This window comes from Culex pipiens, chromosome 2 (assembly GCF_016801865.2).
Source record: "Culex pipiens pallens isolate TS chromosome 2, TS_CPP_V2, whole genome shotgun sequence".
In the NCBI taxonomy this organism is placed as follows: Eukaryota; Metazoa; Arthropoda; class Insecta; order Diptera; family Culicidae; genus Culex; species Culex pipiens.
The window spans coordinates 123,526,585-123,544,594 of record NC_068938.1 but is presented as its reverse complement, the minus strand read 5'-3'; the positions used below and the strand labels follow the sequence as shown (position 1 = coordinate 123,544,594).

General features: G+C 33.5%; 3 protein-coding genes across 3 annotated transcripts; 2 read left to right on the top strand and 1 right to left on the bottom strand.

Annotated features, from left to right (window-relative positions):
- Positions 1-644: 644 nt before the first annotated feature.
- Positions 645-2,246, top strand: LOC120416652 (uncharacterized). Its single transcript, XM_039578463.1, has 2 exons — positions 645-766; positions 826-2,246. Exon 2 carries the CDS (start codon positions 831-833, stop codon positions 2,172-2,174), a length of 1,344 nt encoding a protein of 447 aa, XP_039434397.1. The 5' UTR covers positions 645-766; positions 826-830; the 3' UTR covers positions 2,175-2,246.
- A 2,055-nt stretch (positions 2,247-4,301) lies between these two features.
- Positions 4,302-5,401, bottom strand: LOC120416653 (39S ribosomal protein L2, mitochondrial). Its single transcript, XM_039578464.1, has 2 exons — positions 4,819-5,401; positions 4,302-4,755 (listed from the first exon to the last, which is right to left on the bottom strand). The coding sequence occupies exons 1-2, from the start codon at positions 5,294-5,296 to the stop codon at positions 4,337-4,339; spliced, it is 897 nt and encodes a 298-aa protein (XP_039434398.1). The 5' UTR covers positions 5,297-5,401; the 3' UTR covers positions 4,302-4,336.
- A 968-nt stretch (positions 5,402-6,369) lies between these two features.
- Positions 6,370-8,475, top strand: LOC120416620 (T-complex protein 1 subunit epsilon-like). The gene has a single exon (XM_039578421.2). It carries the CDS (start codon positions 7,897-7,899, stop codon positions 8,257-8,259), a length of 363 nt encoding a protein of 120 aa, XP_039434355.1. The 5' UTR covers positions 6,370-7,896; the 3' UTR covers positions 8,260-8,475.
- Positions 8,476-18,010: the final 9,535 nt, after the last annotated feature.

The following is an 18,010-nucleotide window of genomic DNA, read 5'->3' as shown; positions in this document are numbered from 1 at the left end:
ATACAAGCCCCTGTATGCCAACCAAAAAATCATCTTTGTTACATCCTAATATCTTCACTACTCGTACCTTTGGGCCAATACGCACCTCCCAAGGAAAGGGGTCAAGGTATTACGAACAGCAGATGGAACGATTTCTTGGGGCTTTTCTTCACCCTCTCGTGCTTGCTTTCACTACCGCTGCTGCCCATTTGATTTGTTTTCTTGTCCGGTTCCTTCAGATGTGCGTGTTAAAGCAGGGTTACCAGGTCTGAACCGAGGTCTGAACCTCGTTCTGAACAGAAAAAAAATCTGGAAAAGCCAGATTTTGGCAAGCTCAAAGTAGTTAGAAAAATTGTTGTGCTTCGCAAATCAAAATAAAGTTAAAAAAAAAGTTTCATTTAAGGACCTAATTGACGAAAATTTCTGTCGGTGGGTGAACACAACTTTTTTGTTTATTTAATAAAAGAAACGATAGAATATCAAACCACAACAACAAGATTTTTATTTACTACGCATGGCTTATTTCGATCCACAAGCCTGTCGTGACGGTCGTGCGTGGCCGTGACCGCACAAATTTGAACCACCCTAACGTCCATACCACACTCTCGCAAGGGAATGAGGAAATTTTGGTTATTCTGATTAACCTGAAAAATCGTATGTATTGTGGACTTGTTTTAAATCATTTCACGATAAGCGTGCATTTTATGAAATGCTTTCTCAAAGCTGTTATTCCATTTTTTCATTGTTCTCGAGTGTATTTTTGTTAAATCAGCAAAAAACGAATCAGGTTTAAAAACATGACCTGAATTGAAACAATTTTTATTAACCTATCCACTTTCCTCAAAGGACAAATGGCTCTAATCGGAGGCGGCTTTTCAAACAACGTAAACAAGCTGTTCAACGATCCGGAACTTTCCGACGTGGCAATCGTGCTGGACAACGATGATGGGCTAGACACGACCGGCGCGACCAAAACGTTCCACGCTCATCGGGTGATTCTAGCCACCATGTCGGACTACTTCCGGTCGATGCTGTTTGGATCGTTCGTGGAGGCAACCAAGAAGGAGATCCGGCTGCCGGGCGTTCCGTACTCGACTTTTGTGAAAGTCATGGAGTTTGTGTATCTTGGGAAAACCTTTCCGAGTGCTGGCACATTGGAGGAGGTAGTGGAGTTTTACTCGCTGGTTCGAATGTTGCTGATGGATTCAAAGATGAACTCGCACTTTGAGAAATGGATGATCAGACAAATTGAGACGAACGAGTCGTTGAAGAACGATCTTCTGAAGGTGTTCGCCTTGGCATTCGAGTGGGACATGCTTGCGTTGAAGACCAAATGCAACTCAAACATTTGCGAAATCGCAAACGAGTACCTTGCAGAAAGTTCTTTTGTGGAGCTGCCTCTGGAAGCTGTTCAGATGATGTTGGGCACTTCCCCCATCAGCTGCACCCGAGATGAACTGAAACGAGCGATCCAGGCCTGGATTAGCCACCATGAGAGTGGAATGGTCTCCGATGTGGCACACGAACTGAACAGGAAAGTTGCCAAGTTTGGGAAGCTTTGCCACGATTTCAATGTGCTTTCACTTTGCCGGAAGAAGAACCAGCAGAAGCCGGAGAACGTGCAATCGCTTCCGGAGCGCCCAGAAGGGATGGAGGCTATGCTCGAGATTCCCTACGAGCATTCGTACTCATCTGAAATGACCATCCTCAAGTGCATTGCCTTGAGAGGGATCAAGATCTGCTTGGAAGCGAACCAGCAATTTGGACCGAAGTGCGGACGAATCAAATCGGAGCTTGAGTTGTGTTTCAAAATACAATGGGATTATGACAATTATCAGCGGAATCTAACCGTTCTCTACGACTTTACCCAGCACGAGCAGCAATCGGTAACGATCTTTTTCCCGGAAATCGCATGCTGTAAAGAGACCCAGGTGGTTTTCCGTTTTAGTTGGAAAGGCTCCGGGGTGCAGCCACTTCTGCACAATTATGGTTATGCGAAAATTAACCGGAAGATTGAAACCATTTCCACCTACGTGACTCACATCATTTACCTGAACCAAGAATATGAATCTGATGGCCGTTGTCCGGAGTGTCCCGTGCCGGACGATTACGACTCATATTATTCTATGTCGTCCTATCACGACAGCATTGAAGAAGAAATGGAGACTGAGCAGTCCGAGGACGAAGACGAGTGATGGAGACTAGACTTAAAACTTGTACGGCATTAACTACTGTTTTATCTTTTGAATAAAATCGTTGAAAACTTATCACTTATCTTCAGGACACGCAGAAAAATAAGGACTATTTGAATCAAAAAAACATTTTGTTGAATCAACGCTAAACGTCAAAGCAACTTTTTCAAAACAACAAAAGCGTGGTGATTATTGCATTCGATCGTAATATTACGATCGTAATTTCTCGACTCACGATCGAGATTTCTCGATAGTATGATTACGACTTACCATCGACAAATCTCGATCTACCATCGACAAATTACGACTTACCATCGAGAAATTACGATCGTAATTTGACTGTTGAGAAATCTCGATCGTGGATCGAGAAATTACGATCGTAATTTGTAATACCGTTTTTTTGAATATTTTATTATTTTGATAAAAATATTAAAAAAAAAATCGAAGTTCAAAATTTCAAAAATTTCAAGAATTTTAAAAATTTAATTTTTTTTAAAAATTTCGAAAATTTTAAAAATTTCAAAAATTCAAAAATTTCTAAAATTTCAAGAATTTTAAAAAATTTCAAAAATTTAAAAAATTTCAAGAATTTTAAAAATTTCAAAAAATTTGAAAATTTCAAAAATTTCAAAGATTTCAAAAATTTCAAAAATTTCAAAAATTTTAAAAATTTCAAAAATTTCAAATTGTTTAAAAATTTCGAAAAAATTCAAAAAAATTAAAAATTTCAAAAATTTTAAAAATGAATTTTTGAAATTTTTGAATTTTCTGAAATTTTTGAATTTTTTAAAAATTTTCAAATTTTTAAAAATTTTAAAATTTTTGAAATTTTTAAATTTTTTAAAATTTTTGAAATTTTTGAAATTTTTGAAATCTTTAAAATTTTTAATTTTTTTGAAATTTTTAAAATTCTTAAAATTTTTTAAATTTTTGAAATTTTTGAAATTTTTGAAATTTTTGAAATTTTTGAATTATTTGAAATTTTTGAATACTTGAATTTTTTAAAACACGTATCGAGATTTTCTCGATCGTTAGTCGTAATTTGTCAATGGTAGATCGAGAAATTACGATCGAATGATCTCAATCTACTATCGACAAATTACGACTTACCATCGACAAATTACGACTTACCATCGACAAATTACGATCGTAATATTACGATCGAGAAATCTCGATCGTGAGTCGAGAAATTACGATCGAAATATTACGATCGAATGCAATAATCACCACGAAGATTTTTGTGGAATTGAGAAAGAGGTGGAAGCAGGCCAAGGGTGCATGATACTGATGATACTTCTTTATTTATCTATTTGAATAATTTCTCATCTTCCCTGTAAATTTCCCTCAATACAATCTGAGCTTGTTTGTTACCTCTATTTATTAACTATTGTTAATTTCTTTATCTACTTCATAAATTACTATTTTTCTTTTACTATTGATTCTTTACATAGTATATTTCCTTCACTGTCCATTGTTTTGAAACTTCACCTTTTTCTTAAGCAAGTGAGGTTCGAGCCCTTACTCAATTTATGGAATGATTAAAGGAATAACACAAATATTACTATTGTACTTTTGAAATACTTTTCTAAAATGCTTAGGACCAAAATATTGTAACAAAACACCGCGACAAAAGAAATAGCAACAGATAAACACGACTCAACAATAGGGAAGATTTCAGGAGAAAACAATACACAGTAAATAACAATTAGTTTTTGAATTCCAACTAAAAATAAAACAACTAAAAATCAACAGCTTTAATGAAAGTTGATAGGCACACTATAAATGGTTAGGCGCTTATACTTACATCAAACCCTACGTAATGTACCACCCCCGGCCGAGTTAAAATGCGTAACCGGAAAAGAAGGTGTGCATGCCTGGCACGAACACTCAAAGCGTGTTCTAGCGTGTTGCTCGTACTGACTCAGAGCAAGGGTGAGATGTAGGTGTAAGGGCAGTGCGTGTTCGTCGGGAACCTTGTGCATAAGATCGGTTAAGGCCCGTTCTTACACTGAAAATTGCGAATTGAGAAAGAGGTGGAAGGTGGAGGTGAAAACCGTCCATCACACAAAGAATAGTTGGTAGCCGCCCAGGACCCCTTTTTACACTGTATCCAATAAAATAAAACTGTCGTAAACATTCAAACTAACACAAAGCTAGCAATTTATTCACAACTTCAGCGTCAAATTGATAGCTTCCGTGGCCGGCTCGGCCGGAGCGCCGATAACGCGCATCGGCGGCAGCTTGCGAATCTTGCGCCCGTGGCGGCCATCCTTTCGGTGCCACAGGCCCGACCGCGGACGGTTGCCCAGCTCGCGGTTCTTCTGCGCCGACCCGATGGGCGTTTTGTTGTGGTAAATGTTCGACACCCGGCCCACGGTGGCCATACAGGTCTGCTGGAAGGCAAACTCCTGCTTCGAGGGCAGCTGCACAACAACCAGGTCGCCAAACTTGCGCAGAATCGTGCCGTACGTTCCGGCCGAGTGGATCAGGTGGCACGGCTGGCCGGGGAACTTTTCCAAGCAGTGCACCTGGGTGCCCACCTGGAGCGCTCCCAGCGGGTAGGCGTCCCCTTCGTTGGCGCGGACTGTTTTGGAGGGGGGGACAATTTAGTTACAATTTAGATAAATCTCGGTATTAGAGTTCTTACCTGGAATTCTCGGAATAAATCGTGAAGTCTTGATCAAATCTCCCGGCTTCATGTTTTCCGTGGCCAGAATATATTTCAACTCATCGCCAACGGCTACCAGCGCCACCTTGGCGGTACGACATCCGTCGTGAATGACGTCAATCACCTTCTCGACCTGCGGCGCTCCCTCCGCCGGGCCGTCCCGAACCCACTTGATCCAGTGATACTTGTGTTTGATTCCGCCGCCAATGCCTTTTGCGATAAGTCGACCCGTTTCCGGATCACGCCCGGCCAGGTTCGTTACCTTGAGCGGTTCCACCGTGTACTGGTCCGGATAGTGGACGATCCGCCGGTAGGCCGTGCCCGTGCCCGGCTTTGGTTTGTTCATCACCCGTGCCAAACTTTCGGTTGAGATGGTGCACGCTGGGAGGAGGCGGACATCGCGAACAACGGCGCTGCCGATGGACAACTGGTGGAACAATCTAGCCAGGGAGGCCATTTCCGATTCCGGGATCCCGCGATGGAAGTTTATGCAATCGAATCCAAATCAAATCCAAAACACCGCAGCAACTCGCGTGTTGTTGTGACAGTTGTAACCAAGGTGTGATACTTTTGGTAAGGTGAGGCATGTTTGCTTGCACGGTTACTGAAAATCGCACTTTTGGGAGTTCAGAAATCGCACTTTTGACAGTTCGCTTAAACGAACTGAAAAAAGTGTGATTTTGCGAACTCAAAAAATGGTAAAAATCGCCAAAAAACGAGTTCAGTTAAGCGAACTCCCAAAAGTGCGATTTTGGACTTAGCGAAATTTTTGAAATTTGTTGAAACGTTTCGTCTTAAATATTTATTGTTAGTTTGTTTTTGCGCTCTGGAGCTTCGGGATGATTTTCGGGTAAGTAAAACGGACAGATTTTCATGGCGAAAAGGACGGATTAATGGACAAGAATGCAAGAGGAATCCGTCCGCCGGTGGACGGATTGCCTTCCAATGTTTGCGAAAAGGTTCCGGCCACCGGTGATCGGATTACGGCACAAGGTTTTGCAAGAGAAATCCGTCCGCCGGTGGACGGATTACGGTACAAGGTTTTGCAAAAGGAATCCGTCCGCCGGTGGACGGATTGCCTGCCAATGTTTGGCGAGAAGGTGGACGGAACACTGGACAAAGTTTTGCAAGAGGAATCCGTCCACCGGAGGACGGATTGCCTGCCATTTTTTGGCGAAAAGGTTCTGTTCTCCGGTGGATGGATTACTGGAAAAAAAATGCAAGAGGATTGCCTGCCAAAGTTGACGAGAAGATTCGGGCCACCGGTGGACGAAATACTGGAAAGTGTTTTGCAAGAGGAATCCGTCCACCGGTGGACGGATTGCCTGCCAATGGTTGCGAGAAGGTGGACGGAACACTGGACAAAGTTTTGCAAGAGGAATCCGTCCGCCGGTGGACGGATTGCCTGCCAATGTTTGTCGAGAAGGTGAACGGAACACTGGACAAAGTTTTGCAAGAGGAATCCGTCCACCGGAGGACGGATTGCCTGCCAATTTTTGGCGAAAAGATTCTGTCCTCCGGTGGACGGATTACTGGACAAGGTTTTGTAAGAGGAATCCGTCCACCAGTGGACGGATTGCCTGCCAATGTTGGCGAAAAGGTTCGGACCACCAATGGACGGATTACTGGGCAAGGTTTGCAAGAGGAATCCGTCCGCCGGAGCACAACAATGTTTTGCAAGAAAAATCTTGGTTATGTTTGCAAGAGGAACTTTTATTCTGACGGATGATTTTTTTTTTCGTAATTTTTGCAGATGGAATCGGTCTACCTATACTAAAATGGACACCGCGCCGCCGTCAGGTTTCCGGTCTGTAATTACCCCCGCTCGGTGAATGCCAGCCTACGCCGAGATGCTGGTATCGCAGAGTCCGCCGGTGCAAAACTACTCGCTAACCGACTACATCACCAAACAGTCGACCCACTGCGGCCAGCGTCCCTGCAGCTGACCCCGCCGCCGCTGCGCCGTCAACCGACGCCCTTCAATCCGTTGCAAAATGCCCGCCTCGCCGCGGCGATAATTCCTGGTGGTGCGTCCGGAAGATCTGAGAAGGGCCTTTCAGAGATTCGCGCTTTCTTCGACGGAAACCGCGCCAGTCAAGTACGACCAGCAGGGCGCGAAATACGAGGAGTTTGCGGAACTTTATCCGGGACACTGACGTGGCGGACCGGTTCGAGGAGTTTCCGATGCTGCGAGATAAGATCCTGCGGACAACAAGTTGATCTCCAGCAACTTTTGCGATATTGACCACACGATGACGAGGGAACGGATGAGAAGATCAGGACGAGACCATTTCAACTTTGAACGTGATGGACACGGACCACCAACTGATGCGCTCGTCGCTGATTCGTCGCCAGTCGTTCTTCCGGTAGTTCGACTCGAAGGTGTCAAAGATATGTCCCAAAGGTTCGGCTAAGCATCAAACTTCATCTAACTCAACCTTTTTTCAGATAACTCAGCTTGGCAACTAGTAACGTGCTACAGACGTATGTAGCCCAAACGGAGGGTTCGGTCGTTGTCAGCGACACCGGCCGAAGGCGCATTCAATTGAGAACACGGTTCCGGCATCCCCGGGAAGGCGGAGACACGCCAAAGAAATCCGTCTTCCGGAGGATCAGTTTCTCATGCCAACATGTTTGGAGGTGGAATCTGGCCAAAGTTGAGAACAGTTTTGGTTGGTCTTGAGCCTGTACCCTCGTCGAACTCGAACTTGGCCGCTCTCAATCCGGTACGACCTGTTCTAGGCTGTATTAACTGATCTTTAACTTGCTTTATTCATCTTTTAGGCGATCCACGACCTGACGGCCTTAACCCGGTACGCTCGTTGAAATCATTCACCATCTGCGAACTCGGACTTGGTCGCCTTCAACCCGGTACGACCTATTCTGTTCTGTATGAACTAATCTAGAACTTGTTTTGTGGTTCTTCTAGGCGATCCACGATCTGCGATAGATTCCGCCAACATCCTGTGATAGACCTCATGCGCGATCAACCCTGACCCGGTACGCTTGTCAAATTCCGTCTCAATCTGCGGTAGATCTCGTGCGCAGTCGGACAAGATGATGTCCGGGGACGGCGATGTCATCAACAGTCACCAACGATGGCGCAACCATTTTGAAGCTGATAGATGTAGATCACGAGATCGGCTAGCTGATGGTGCAGCTGTCGCAGTCACAGGACGGGGAGATCGGAGACCGGGGAATTCATCCGATTCGTATTGCCGATGGGTTGAGCTGGCGGCGCAGTGCGCGATCAAACATATGGACTCGATCGCAAGTCCGTTTCCGATTTCGCTAGACAACAAAGAACCGCTGATCCATTTGGCGATGACGGCTCGTAGGATCGTGAACAAGTGCCACAGGACGATGGCGGAGATTGCCGTGGATGCGGTGCTGACCGTGGCGGATTTGGTAAAGCGATGACCATTAGACCGGAACTCGCCTGTTGTCGTCATCGTGCTTCCGGCCTTTGTCACCGAACCCAAAATTCTCAGCGGGGACAAGTAATCCTGTCCGGAGCAGTATTCAAAGTAGGAGAATAACATTAACTCCACAATCCATACCTTTTGTAATAAATTTCCGAGTTTTGAGTATATTTTATCAATAAAAAAAAGCACTGCGTTGTTCATTTCTTTTAAACATTAATTGTTATTAAATATTTCAATCTCGAAAGAGAAACCAAAAAGCGCCCAAAGATAGGCAACCTCTAAACCTGTGAAATATTTCCCCATGCTCGAACTCGGCAAATCATGAAAATCATGATTTTGCCAGTTCGACCCACTTTACCAAAAAAAGTGTTATCCGAGTTGAACTCCAAATATCATGATAATTACCATTTTTTTGGTTTTATTTGGTAAGCGTGTGTGTCAGTACGTATTTTGCAGACTTTTCATATATATGTTTCCCGTACTGCAGAATTCTGCAATTCTGCACAAAAACGGTAGCAGAGCGTTCCCGTACTTTTCTGCAACAAAAGTAACTTTTCTTTCAGGCAGAACTTCTGCAGTGAGAGAGGTAGAAGTTGCAGCAAAACCGTTCCCGTACTTTTCTGCAAGCTCTCTCTTCTCATTCTTGTTGAAAAGTTACTGCAATTTGGTGTGATGGATGTTGAGTACACGCTAACATAAAATTTGCAAGTTGGATGAAATCAAGCATTTTATTATTAGTTGTAATAATAACGTTTTCTTATGTTAACGTTAGTCTAGGGCTTAGTCCATTCATGTTAATGATAAAGCGATTTTTTTAGTGTTAATATTTTTACCTGATAAAAAATTGATAACTTAAGCCATAGTATTACAGCACGGCTAGACGCCCAACAAAATATTCCAGAGTTTTTTTTTTTAAGTCCTATTGTCTTTCATATCTTGACTTTTTTTTGATAAGGTCCTATAAACAAATGTAAACATTTAGTGTATCCCTTTCACACCTTATGTCAAAGTCCATCGGAGTAAGCGGGATACACTCAATGTTTACTTTTGTTTATCGGACCTTATCAAAAAAAAGTCAAGATATGTTTATAGGACCTAATAAAAAAAATCTCTAGAATTGTACTATAAAAACAAATTGTTTTTAAAAACTTTTAAAAGACACATTTCTTTTGAGTTTTATAATTTCAAATAAATATTTGTTTAGGAATAATTTTTTATCTTAAACTGATTTTGAATATAGTCGGCCAAGGGCTGCAAGATTCCAAGTAGGGGGAGAGGGGGTAATATGCACCCCCTAAGGGAAAACTGTGATTTCTCAACCATTACAGCATTACTGTGGAAGAAATTTGTTCGATGTTCTAAAATAACTATTATTCTTCGTCATCCATGTGAAAAAAGTTGAAAAAACCTCAAAATTGTTCGAAAATATCAAATTCCTAAAAACATTTTTGATTCATTTCAAACAACCATGCGGGGCAATATGCACCGCAACATTGGGGCAAAATGCACTACAACAACGGGGCAAAATGCACCACAACATGGGGCAAAATGCACCGGGTAAAAGCAGTCTTCACTAGTCACCACTAGATGACACCGCTGTTTTTACAAAGGAGCTTCACAGCGGTGCATTTTGCCCCGACCACACTTTTTGCAGAAAATTTAATTAAAAATGCATTTTTTGATGTTTTTGGACTCATCTATCTACAGAATAGTGAAGATTATGGCAAAAACTATACACCTCAATACTTACAATAACAATAAATGCTTTTTATATTGCCCAAAAATCATAATGAAAGTTCAATGAAAATTAGATGAAAACACAACATTTTAAAGTTTTGCAAATAACTTAAGCTGTTTTTATACTACGATGCTCAATTTTTTCCAGCATGGTTTAGTAATGTTAAGCTTCCAATTTCTATGAGTTTTTCCCGGAAAATTCTTCCAAATACCGAGAAAAGCAAGGGGTGCATTTTGCCCCGGGGTGCATTTTGCCCCGGGGTGCATATTACCCCCTCTCCCCCTATCCACAGAGCAATAAATAAAGTTCCCAGTCCTGCTAGTTTGAACTATGTTTTAAGGCTTTTGGATACTAGGGATGCCCAGGTGCAGGACATCCTGGAAGGAGCGGAACTGACTGTACCGGCAGTCCTGTTCGCGACTGTCGTAATCAGGGAAGCGATCCGCCAATTGTTGGTTGTTAGTATTCCTGGTTATGAGAGTCTGAACAGTATAGCTCTGGTCCTGCACCAGTTCCCTATCCTCATGCCTCCCCGTATGTTAGATGATGACTTGAACATCTGTCTAGCTGGCGGTTGATGATGTCCATGTTTCGAATCGTGGTGATTGCCCTGTCTTGTCACATGTATTTACATAACTGACGTATAGGCGAGTGACAAGGTAGCTCTATCCAAGGCTCTATCATGACGAAGTATGATTGCGTGGACGGCCATCACTAGGGAGTTCCGTAGTGATTTTTCAATGGAGCGTAGCCTTGGGTGTGAGCAGGCAGCCTATTCCAGTCACATTCAAAGTGAACTGTTTGTTTGCAACAGGAGTTGCGCCCTTTTGGGAAGTTACTCCGGAATTTAACGATCCTTAGGGAGGATTCTCCAGGACAATCATATTGAAATAGCCGAATGAGGAGGGCACGGAACAACGCAGTTGGTTTGGGTGCATACCTAGATTAGCTGTGTTGTTTTTGGGTGGGATTGGGTTATTCGTGAGTAAGAAGATCATGTATCAATGCATCTTTTTTGTCTTCATTTTCATGTCATGGCTGGGCCTACGACTGGAGGACGGTCGCACCAGGACAACCGAATCAAGACGTCTCCGGTGTGATATCTATCACATTGGAAACAACAGCAACAACAACAACCTGATGGCACTCAGGTTCGGGAAAGTATTTGTATCGTTATTTTATAGTTTTTATATTTTATTAACATCCCTTTCTTTGCAGAGCATGGACAACAATAACAAAGCGGCAATGTGGGAAAGGGAAGTCATTTGTGATTGTAGAAGGTATTGTTTTGATTCACAGCATGTTGAACGAACTGTTGTGGATGTACCTAGAACAACGCAGCACGGGGTTTTTCTTCTGCACATTTCCAACAACAGTAATTGTTCGGTAACTTGGCTGAGAATGTAGCACAGTTACCGAATGTTGCTCGCAAACTGGGCTGAACGAAAAATGACGAGGGGACCGATGCATAACATTTTCTATACAAATGTAAAATGATGGTTGCTTAAATTTCTTTCAGAGCTCACCTTTAATTTTGACTTAACATTTAATTAAAACTTAAATATGATTTCTAATTTGCTGAACTTGCTTTTGCATCCACTGGCCCCTCCCTCATCATTCCGGTTTGTTTGGTTATTTTACATTTGTCTGCTTTTTAAGTGGGCTACAGCCCAAGTAGTCCAGTCAAACAAGCTCAGTTATCGAACAAGTACTGTACTTTAATTTTGCTTCACTCATCTTTCTACTCTTCTGCTCTCATTTCCCAATAAATACTGAAACGTGTTTTCCCTAACAAAAACAGTTTCCCTTAATATGCGAACGATTTTAACTTCTGTTTAACATTGATCTTTCCTTTACCCATTTTCTTATTTATTTATTAAAATGTAATTTTCATCGGCTCCTACTCTTCTTTCCTTCAAACTACAATTATTCTTTCAGTATCGAACTTTATGTAGTTAGCTTTCCTTTATTTTCTATTGTTGAAATCTACGCCCTTTTCTTCAAACAAGTATGGTTCGAGTCCTTACTTAATATATTGAATGATCACACACATAAAATTATTGTACTTTTGGTAAACTTTTGAATAACATGCTTAGGTCCAAAACATTGTAACAAAACACCGCGACAGAAGAAATAGCAACAGATTAACACGATTCAACATTAGGGAAAATTTCAGGAGAAAACAGTACACAGTAAATAACAATTAGTTTTTGAATTCAAACTAAAATAAAACAGTTTTTGCTTTAATGAAAATTTATAGGCACACTATAAATGGTTAGGCGCTTATACTTACATCAAACCCTACGTAATGTACCACCCCGGCCGAGTTAAAATGCGTAACCGGAAAAGAAGGTGTGCATGCCTGGCACGAACACTCAAAGCGTGTTCTAGCGTGCTGCTCGTACTGACTCAGAGCAAGGGTGAGATGTAGGTGTAAGGGCAGTGCGTGTTCGTCGGGAACCTGGTGCATAAGATCGGTCAAGGCCCGTTCTTACACTGAAAATTGCGAATTGCGAATTAAATTGATTTTGAATATACTAAATATGTGTGTTAAAATTATAGGTAAATTTAATTGGAAAACAATAAATTGTACCTGCAATTTGTATTCTTATATGAATAAAAAAATTGATGTAATTTTGTCGAAATTAAAATTCTGAAACTCTGAAATTCTTGAATTCTTAAATTCTTGAATTCTTAAATTCTTAAATTCTTAAATTCTTAAATTCTTAAATTCTTAAATTCTTAAATTCTTAAATTCTTAAATTCTTAAATTCTTAACTTCTTAAATTCTTAAATTCTTAAATTCTTAAATTCTTAAATTCTTAAATTCTTAAATTCTTAAATTCTTAAATTCTTAAATTCTTAAATTCTTAAATTCTTAAATTCTTAAATTCTTAAATTCTTAAATTCTTAAATTCTTAAATTCTTAAATTCTTAAATTCTTAAATTCTTAAATTCTTAAATTCTTAAATTCTTAAATTCTTAAATTCTTAAATTCTTAAATTCTTAAATTCTTAAATTCTTAAATTCTTAAATTCTTAAATTCTTAAATTCTTAAATTCTTAAATTCTTAAATTCTTAAATTCTTAAATTCTTAAATTCTTAAATTCTTAAATTCTTAAATTCTTAAATTCTTAAATTCTTAAATTCTTAAATTCTTAAATTCTTAAATTCTTAAATTCTTAAATTCTTAAATTCTTAAATTCTTAAATTCTTAAATTCTTAAATTCTTAAATTCTTAAATTCTTAAATTCTTAAATTCTTAAATTCTTAAATTCTTAAATTCTTAAATTCTTAAATTCTTAAATTCTTAAATTCTTAAATTCTTAAATTCTTAAATTCTTAAATTCTTAAATTCTTAAATTCTTAAATTCTTAAATTCTTAAATTCTTAAATTCTTAAATTCTTAAATTCTTAAATTCTTAAATTCTTAAATTCTTAAATTCTTAAATTCTTAAATTCTTAAATTCTTAAATTCTTAAATTCTTAAATTCTTAAATTCTTAAATTCTTAAATTCTTAAATTCTTAAATTCTTAAATTCTTAAATTCTTAAATTCTTAAATTCTTAAATTCTTAAATTCTTAAATTCTTAAATTCTTAAATTCTTAAATTCTTAAATTCTTAAATTCTTAAATTCTTAAATTCTTAAATTCTTAAATTCTTAAATTCTTAAATTCTTAAATTCTTAAATTCTTAAATTCTTAAATTCTTAAATTCTTAAATTCTTAAATTCTTAAATTCTTAAATTCTTAAATTCTTAAATTCTTAAATTCTTAAATTCTTAAATTCTTAAATTCTTAAATTCTTAAATTCTTAAATTCTTAAATTCTTAAATTCTTAAATTCTTAAATTCTTAAATTCTTAAATTCTTAAATTCTTAAATTCTTAAATTCTTAAATTCTTAAATTCTTAAATTCTTAAATTCTTAAATTCTTAAATTCTTAAATTCTTAAATTCTTAAATTCTTAAATTCTTAAATTCTTAAATTCTTAAATTCTTAAATTCTTAAATTCTTAAATTCTTAAATTCTTAAATTCTTAAATTCTTAAATTCTTAAATTCTTAAATTCTTAAATTCTTAAATTCTTAAATTCTTAAATTCTTAAATTCTTAAATTCTTAAATTCTTAAATTCTTAAATTCTTAAATTCTTAAATTCTTAAATTCTTAAATTCTTAAATTCTTAAATTCTTAAATTCTTAAATTCTTAAATTCTTAAATTCTTAAATTCTTAAATTCTTAAATTCTTAAATTCTTAAATTCTTAAATTCTTAAATTCTTAAATTCTTAAATTCTTAAATTCTTAAATTCTTAAATTCTTAAATTCTTAAATTCTTAAATTCTTAAATTCTTAAATTCTTAAATTCTTAAATTCTTAAATTCTTAAATTCTTAAATTCTTAAATTCTTAAATTCTTAAATTCTTAAATTCTTAAATTCTTAAATTCTTAAATTCTTAAATTCTTAAATTCTTAAATTCTTAAATTCTTAAATTCTTAAATTCTTAAATTCTTAAATTCTTAAATTCTTAAATTCTTAAATTCTTAAATTCTTAAATTCTTAAATTCTTAAATTCTTAAATTCTTAAATTCTTAAATTCTTAAATTCTTAAATTCTTAAATTCTTAAATTCTTAAATTCTTAAATTCTTAAATTCTTAAATTCTTAAATTCTTAAATTCTTAAATTCTTAAATTCTTAAATTCTTAAATTCTTAAATTCTTAAATTCTTAAATTCTTAAATTCTTAAATTCTTAAATTCTTAAATTCTTAAATTCTTAAATTCTTAAATTCTTAAATTCTTAAATTCTTAAATTCTTAAATTCTTAAATTCTTAAATTCTTAAATTCTTAAATTCTTAAATTCTTAAATTCTTAAATTCTTAAATTCTTAAATTCTTAAATTCTTAAATTCTTAAATTCTTAAATTCTTAAATTCTTAAATTCTTAAATTCTTAAATTCTTAAATTCTTAAATTCTTAAATTCTTAAATTCTTAAATTCTTAAATTCTTAAATTCTTAAATTCTTAAATTCTTAAATTCTTAAATTCTTAAATTCTTAAATTCTTAAATTCTTAAATTCTTAAATTCTTAAATTCTTAAATTCTTAAATTCTTAAATTCTTAAATTCTTAAATTCTTAAATTCTTAAATTCTTAAATTCTTAAATTCTTAAATTCTTAAATTCTTAAATTCTTAAATTCTTAAATTCTTAAATTCTTAAATTCTTAAATTCTTAAATTCTTAAATTCTTAAATTCTTAAATTCTTAAATTCTTAAATTCTTAAATTCTTAAATTCTTAAATTCTTAAATTCTTAAATTCTTAAATTCTTAAATTCTTAAATTCTTAAATTCTTAAATTCTTAAATTCTTAAATTCTTAAATTCTTAAATTCTTAAATTCTTAAATTCTTAAATTCTTAAATTCTTAAATTCTTAAATTCTTAAATTCTTAAATTCTTAAATTCTTAAATTCTTAAATTCTTAAATTCTTAAATTCTTAAATTCTTAAATTCTTAAATTCTTAAATTCTTAAATTCTTAAATTCTTAAATTCTTAAATTCTTAAATTCTTAAATTCTTAAATTCTTAAATTCTTAAATTCTTAAATTCTTAAATTCTTAAATTCTTAAATTCTTAAATTCTTAAATTCTTAAATTCTTAAATTCTTAAATTCTTAAATTCTTAAATTCTTAAATTCTTAAATTCTTAAATTCTTAAATTCTTAAATTCTTAAATTCTTAAATTCTTAAATTCTTAAATTCTTAAATTCTTAAATTCTTAAATTCTTAAATTCTTAAATTCTTAAATTCTTAAATTCTTAAATTCTTAAATTCTTAAATTCTTAAATTCTTAAATTCTTAAATTCTTAAATTCTTAAATTCTTAAATTCTTAAATTCTTAAATTCTTAAATTCTTAAATTCTTAAATTCTTAAATTCTTAAATTCTTAAATTCTTAAATTCTTAAATTCTTAAATTCTTAAATTCTTAAATTCTTAAATTCTTAAATTCTTAAATTCTTAAATTCTTAAATTCTTAAATTCTTAAATTCTTAAATTCTTAAATTCTTAAATTCTTAAATTCTTAAATTCTTAAATTCTTAAATTCTTAAATTCTTAAATTCTTAAATTCTTAAATTCTTAAATTCTTAAATTCTTAAATTCTTAAATTCTTAAATTCTTAAATTCTTAAATTCTTAAATTCTTAAATTCTTAAATTCTTAAATTCTTAAATTCTTAAATTCTTAAATTCTTAAATTCTTAAATTCTTAAATTCTTAAATTCTTAAATTCTTAAATTCTTAAATTCTTAAATTCTTAAATTCTTAAATTCTTAAATTCTTAAATTCTTAAATTCTTAAATTCTTAAATTCTTAAATTCTTAAATTCTTAAATTCTTAAATTCTTAAATTCTTAAATTCTTAAATTCTTAAATTCTTAAATTCTTAAATTCTTAAATTCTTAAATTCTTAAATTCTTAAATTCTTAAATTCTTAAATTCTTAAATTCTTAAATTCTTAAATTCTTAAATTCTTAAATTCTTAAATTCTTAAATTCTTAAATTCTTAAATTCTTAAATTCTTAAATTCTTAAATTCTTAAATTCTTAAATTCTTAAATTCTTAAATTCTTAAATTCTTAAATTCTTAAATTCTTAAATTCTTAAATTCTTAAATTCTTAAATTCTTAAATTCTTAAATTCTTAAATTCTTAAATTCTTAAATTCTTAAATTCTTAAATTCTTAAATTCTTAAATTCTTAAATTCTTAAATTCTTAAATTCTTAAATTCTTAAATTCTTAAATTCTTAAATTCTTAAATTCTTAAATTCTTAAATTCTTAAATTCTTAAATTCTTAAATTCTTAAATTCTTAAATTCTTAAATTCTTAAATTCTTAAATTCTTAAATTCTTAAATTCTTAAATTCTTAAATTCTTAAATTCTTAAATTCTTAAATTCTTAAATTCTTAAATTCTTAAATTCTTAAATTCTTAAATTCTTAAATTCTTAAATTCTTAAATTCTTAAATTCTTAAATTCTTAAATTCTTAAATTCTTAAATTCTTAAATTCTTAAATTCTTAAATTCTTAAATTCTTAAATTCTTAAATTCTTAAATTCTTAAATTCTTAAATTCTTAAATTCTCAAATTCTTAAATTCTTAAATTCTTAAATTCTTAAATTCTTAAATTCTTAAATTCTTAAATTCTTAAATTCTTAAATTCTTAAATTCTTAAATTCTTAAATTCTTAAATTCTTAAATTCTTAAATTCTTAAATTCTTAAATTCTTAAATTCTTAAATTCTTAAATTCTTAAATTCTTAAATTCTTAAATTCTTAAATTCTTAAATTCTTAAATTCTTAAATTCTTAAATTCTTAAATTCTTAAATTCTTAAATTCTTAAATTCTTAAATTCTTAAATTCTTGAATTATTAATTTCTTCGCCATATTGAATCATAAAAATACACATTTTTTGGAGTCATATTTTAGGATAGAAACTTAAATTTAGTGGATCTAGAGATTGGAAATTTTGACTGTTTCTTTTTTATTTATATTTGAGGTTTAAATTTTTTGATTTACAGAATTTTTAATTATTTTTGAAATTATAATTTCTTTATTTTTGAAATTATAATTTCTTTAATTTTCTATCCGTAAATTTTGAATTTTTGTTGTTCTGAACTATTTTTGAGTTTCATTCAAACTTTTGTTTTTTATTTCGAATTTTTTCTTCAACCTTTATTTTTTTTATTTTGAATTTTTAAAATTATTTTTTTTGAAATTTTAAACATTTTGAAATATTTAGTTTTTAATTATTTGAATTTTTAAACTTTGAAATTGTGATTTTTTTCTGATATAATTATCTGCATTTTAAAATTTCTCAAATATACAAAAGCCGATTCGGTCCTAACCAGGTCCCAGCACCGAAAAAGACCTTATAAAAGTAATTTTATGAACAAATTTTTCTCAAATATCTGAATTTTTTTAAGTTTCTCATTTTGAAAATATTAGTTTTTTTTA

What these genes read in the sequence shown, in the direction of transcription:
- LOC120416652 (XM_039578463.1), top strand. Translation starts at nt 831, where the DNA reads ATGGCTCTAATCGGAGGCGGCTTTTCAAACAACGTAAACAAGCTGTTC.
- LOC120416620 (XM_039578421.2), top strand. Translation starts at nt 7,897, where the DNA reads ATGATGTCCGGGGACGGCGATGTCATCAACAGTCACCAACGATGGCGC.
- LOC120416653 (XM_039578464.1), bottom strand. Translation starts at nt 5,296, where the DNA reads ATGGCCTCCCTGGCTAGATTGTTCCACCAGTTGTCCATCGGCAGCGCC. An exon ending in ATTTATTCCGAGAATTCCAG is followed by an intron (nt 4,756 to 4,818) that starts GTAAGAACTCTA and finishes CCTCCAAAACAG; the next exon opens with TCCGCGCCAACGAAGGGGAC.